This window comes from Papaver somniferum, chromosome 9 (genome assembly GCF_003573695.1).
Source record: "Papaver somniferum cultivar HN1 chromosome 9, ASM357369v1, whole genome shotgun sequence".
Taxonomy (NCBI): Eukaryota; Viridiplantae; Streptophyta; class Magnoliopsida; order Ranunculales; family Papaveraceae; genus Papaver; species Papaver somniferum.
Window position 1 is genome coordinate 173104196 of NC_039366.1, and position 5112 is coordinate 173109307.

The 5112-nt window shown below is 40.6% G+C and overlaps 1 protein-coding gene across 1 annotated transcript; it reads left to right on the plus strand.

Moving 5' to 3' along the window:
- The first annotated feature begins 553 nt into the window (after positions 1-553).
- Positions 554-4715, plus strand: LOC113308661 (putative calcium-transporting ATPase 13, plasma membrane-type). The gene has a single exon (XM_026557125.1). The coding sequence runs from the start codon at positions 785-787 to the stop codon at positions 3929-3931; it is 3147 nt and encodes a 1048-aa protein (XP_026412910.1). The 5' UTR covers positions 554-784; the 3' UTR covers positions 3932-4715.
- The last annotated feature ends 397 nt before the right edge of the window (positions 4716-5112 follow it).

Genomic DNA, 5112 nt, shown 5'->3' on the forward strand with positions numbered 1-5112 from the left:
CAACTGTTTGAATTCTCCAGTTCTGGACTTTCTCTAAATTCTCTTGGAGACTAATTCCGTTAATTAATGAATTAACCGCCTTTAGGAACCCTTGCAACAACCACCACGAAAGGAGGCTGAAACGCGGTGGCGTTCCAAATTCAATGAACCCGCCGTTTTTCTGGTTGAGAATTCAGACACGATTACTAGTACTACTAAAAATGTATCTGCATAAGCATCCAGAAAGAAAATTATCTAATCCATAAATGAAATCAGAACTAACCAATGAACACCAACTATACGGGAGCGATTTAGGGCCCGGCGATTCATTAGTACGATAATATTTAATCATCCAATGGTTGTATTTTATACATGTATAACACCCAATTGCACACTGGGGTTAGAAAATGGGACGAAGTTTCCTTGTGAAAACGCCTTTTGGTAACTCCGTGACTCAAAAGGAACCAATTGCGTGTCAAACTTGAGTCACCCACATTTCCTCAAAAATTTTCATGTTTTGTCGTGTCACCATTTCATGTTTTTGTCTATATAAGAATATAGGAATGAGACCTGTTACTTATGAATTTTGAATAAAACTTTTATCTGTTATCTCCTCATCTTCCTATTGACTTTTTTCCTCTTCCCTTCTCCTCAGTGTCTTCTCCAATTATCCACAGCTGATACTACAACTTCTGAGACTTGATCGTAATTACAATAAGTTGTTTCCTATCAATCTTTCTGAACTACTTTCATTATCATAAACCAAAAATTACCTTTCAGTATCATACTGCACCATATTACAAACATGTACACCAATAAACAGAACAACTATGTGGAACATCTACTTAACATACATACTGCCAGCAAACCACTTAACAGATGGCGTATAGCCTTCGCAGCGATTTATTCCTCCAGAGTGTTGGTCTCACTTGCTAAAGAGATAATAGCAAAGAGGAAGAACCAGTTTCTCAACCCTGATATCATACATAATCCTTCGTATACTGCTTTGGATATTCCAATGAGTAGTTACAGTGCAGATAATAATAGTGTTGATGATCACTTAAGCTTTTCTGATGTAGATGTACAAAAACTGAGTAACATAGTAAAAGATAAGAAGTTGGGTTTGCTTCAAGAACACTTTGAGGGTATTGGGAATCTGGTAAAGGTTCTTGGAACCGATTCAGAACATGGAATCAACGATGATCCTGAAGATATCAGACAACGTCAAAGCGTCTTTGGTACAAATACATACCATAAGCCTCCTCCAAAAGGTATATTTCATTTCATTCTTGAAGCATTCAAGGATTTGATCATTCTTATATTACTGGTAGCTGCTACACTAGCTCTTGCTTTTGGTATTAAACAACATGGCTTGAAAGAAGGATGGTACGAAGGTGGGAGTATATATGTTGCTGTTTTTCTAGTCGTGGTTGTTTCTGCTGGTAGCAATTATAGGCAGTCAAGACAGTTCGAAAAATTATCAAAAGTCACCAATAACATCAAAGTTGAAGTTGTGAGAAACGGGAGAAGACAACAGATATCTATCTTCGATGTCGTAGTTGGAGATGTTGCTTCTTTAAAGATTGGAGATCAAATTCCAGCTGATGGACTCTTCCTAAACGGACATTCCTTACACGTAGATGAATCAAGCATGACCGGAGAGAGCGATCACGTGGAAGTTGACGCAAAAGAGAATCCGTTCTTGTTATCTGGCGCGAAAGTGGCTAACGGTTATGGGAACATGCTTGTTACATCTGTGGGCACGCACACTGGTTGGGGCGCAATGATGAGTACTATAACCAGTGATTCAGATGAAAGGACCCCATTACAAGAACGGCTAGACAGACTGACATCTTATATAGGAAAGATTGGTTTGACTGTGGCATTCCTTGTTCTTTTTGTCTTGTTGGTGCGGTACTTCACAGGGAATACACAAAGAGAAGATGGTAAAGGAAAGGAATATACCGGTAGCAACACAAAGACTGATGATATAATAAACTCAGTGATCCGAATTGTTGCTGCTGCAATCACAATTGTGGTTGTGGCAATTCCAGAAGGCCTGCCTTTAGCAGTCACTCTCACACTCGCATACTCTATGAAAAGAATGATGGCTGATCAAGCTATGGTAAGAAAACTTTCAGCATGTGAGACCATGGGTTCTGCAACCACCATTTGTACCGACAAAACAGGGACTCTTACATTGAATCAAATGAAGGTGACCAAGTTCTGGCTCGGCGAAGAAGTTATAATAGATTACACTGGATCTATAATTGCGCCTAGTATTCAAGGACTGCTCTGCCAGGGTGTTGGTCTAAACACAACAGGGACCGTTTATCAACCCACTGCAGGAACAGTGCCAGAATTTTCCGGAAGTCCGACTGAGAAGGCAATCTTATCTTGGGCTGTCTCTGAGTTGGGAATGAACACAGAAGAGTTAAAGCGCGATTTCTCCATTCTTCATGTGGAAGCCTTCAACTCAGAGAGGAAAAGAAGTGGCGTTTTGATCAAGAAAGTGCATGCACATGAAAATAAAACACATGTACATTGGAAAGGAGCTGCGGAGATGATATTAGCTACATGTTCAAATTACTATGACTGCAGTGGGATCACGAAGACATTAGACCACGAAAAAATGAAAAGGTTTGAGCAAATAATTCAAGATATGGCAGCAGATAGTCTCCGATGCATTGCTTTCGCCCACAAAGAAATCCTAGATGCAGAGTTGGAGTACAAGGAAGATGGGAAGACTCATCAATCATTAAAAGATGATAACCTTACCTTGTTAGGATTAGTAGGTATAAAGGACCCGTGTCGCCCAGGGGTGAATCAAGCTGTAAGAGCTTGCCAAGATGCTGGGGTCGACATCAAAATGATCACTGGAGACAATGTTTTCACAGCAAGAGCGATTGCTATCGAATGTGGAATACTCAAAGCCGATCATGCATTAAATAGTGAAGCAGTCGTTGAAGGTGTGGAGTTCAGGAACTATACAGAGGAGGAGAGGATGTGCAAGGTGGAAAAGATACGTGTGATGGCAAGGTCGTCCCCTTTTGACAAGCTCTTGATGGTACAATGCTTGAAAAAGAAAGGACACGTGGTTGCAGTCACTGGAGATGGCACAAATGACGCACCCGCCCTTAAAGAGGCGGACATAGGTCTTTCTATGGGGATTCAAGGCACAGAAGTGGCGAAGGAGAGTTCAGATATAGTCATCCTGGATGATAATTTCGCTTCTGTAGCCACAATGGTAAGCTGGGGTAGATGTGTTTATAACAACATTCAAAAATTCATCCAGTTTCAACTCACAGTTAACGTAGCAGCTCTTGTTATCAACTTCATTGCCGCACTTTCGGCTGGTAAAGTCCCACTAACAGCAGTCCAATTGTTATGGGTGAACCTAATCATGGATACTTTGGGTGCTCTTGCTCTAGCTACTGAGCGACCAACCAAAGAGCTCATGAAAGCAAAACCAATTGGACGAACTGCTCCACTAATAAGCAATGTCATGTGGAGGAACCTTATGGCTCAAGCTCTATACCAAATCTCAGTCCTCTTGATCTTACAATTCAAGGGTAAGTCTATCTTTAAGGTGGACGAAAAGGTTAAGGACACTCTTATCTTCAATTCATTTGTTCTTTGTCAAATTTTTAATGAATTCAACGCGAGGAAGCTGGAGAAGAGGAATGTGTTTGAAGGAATACATAAGAACAGGTTATTTCTTGGGATTATAGCGTTCACTCTAGTTCTTCAAGTGGTGATGGTAGAATTTCTCAAAAAGTTCGCAGACACTACGAACTTGAATGTTGTGCAATGGTTTTCATGTATTGGAATCGCAGCTGTTTCGTGGCCTATTGGTTGGTTTGTCAAGTATATACCGGTACCTGAAACACCAGTCTTCAGTCTTTTACATCGCAAAAGAAGAAAATCAACAAGTGAGGACGATGCCTGTTAAATACTCCGGTGAGTTTTCCCCAAAAATGCTCATGCATAGGTTCCAGTGTGTAGTACAGAGGAAACCCATCCCTTCTGTCCCCATAGTGTGGGCAAGAGGTAGGAGATCAACTCCCATGTGGGAGGGTTGGATGATGGGATCTCCTATTTCCTCTTACCTGCTCTATGGACAGGGCCTCTGCCCATAGACCATAGTGTGGGCAAGAGATGGGAGATGACTCCCACTATGGGAGGGTGAGATCTCCTATTTCCTCCTACCTCCTCTATGGATAGGGCCTCTGCCCAGAGTGTGGGAAAGAGGTAGGAGATCGACTACCACTATGGGAGGGTTGGATCTCCTATTTTCTCCTACCTCCTCTATGGATAGGGCTGAGGTTGGGCTTGTTGTTGGGGATGTCAAGCTGGATCTGCACCACTGCAAGTCCACCAGGCTAGGTCTGCTCTAATGGCATATGCTGTTGGTGCTGAGTGCCATGTGGGAGTGCAGGTCGTGTAAGTCTGTAAATGCATAAGCATGTGCAGGTTGTGTGAGTGTGCGAAGTATTCGTTTCTAGTATCAGCGAGTGAGAATTTGTGAGTGGTTATAACAGTCGAGTATACATACTCATGTTCACTCTCTGTAATCATTATTATATTTCAATTCAACACATACCTTTTAGCAATGTAGCTATGCTCAGGAGGTAGCAAAACAATAAGAAAAACTACTGCATCAAACTCTCACTATCGCGCTGTAATTATTTGTATCTGAGCTATATCTTTGTATATAGTACTATACTACACTCCTATTACTCTTTGTGACTTCTAGATTCATTTATCTTCCATTCTAGAATACTGGTTTCTAAGATTTTTTCTTGTTCCAATTCAATATAGGACAGTTTCGTATGGGACAAATACAACTAAAGAATCTCTTAAAAACGAAAATATAACATAACATAACATAAAAATGTAACAACACACCGATCATCAAGATAATCTCGACATGTTTTGGTAACATTATAGATTTTTTTTCAGGAAATTCTCAGAACATTTAAAATTTGACAAGATTGGAGAACCTTAACCAAATGTAGATATATTTGGTAATAGATTTTAAGTGGCAAAAACGAGTAACCATTTGTACCCCATGTATCAAGTTCATCATAAACAACAATCTAAGTTGCAAGTCATCGATCTAAGTTGCAAGTC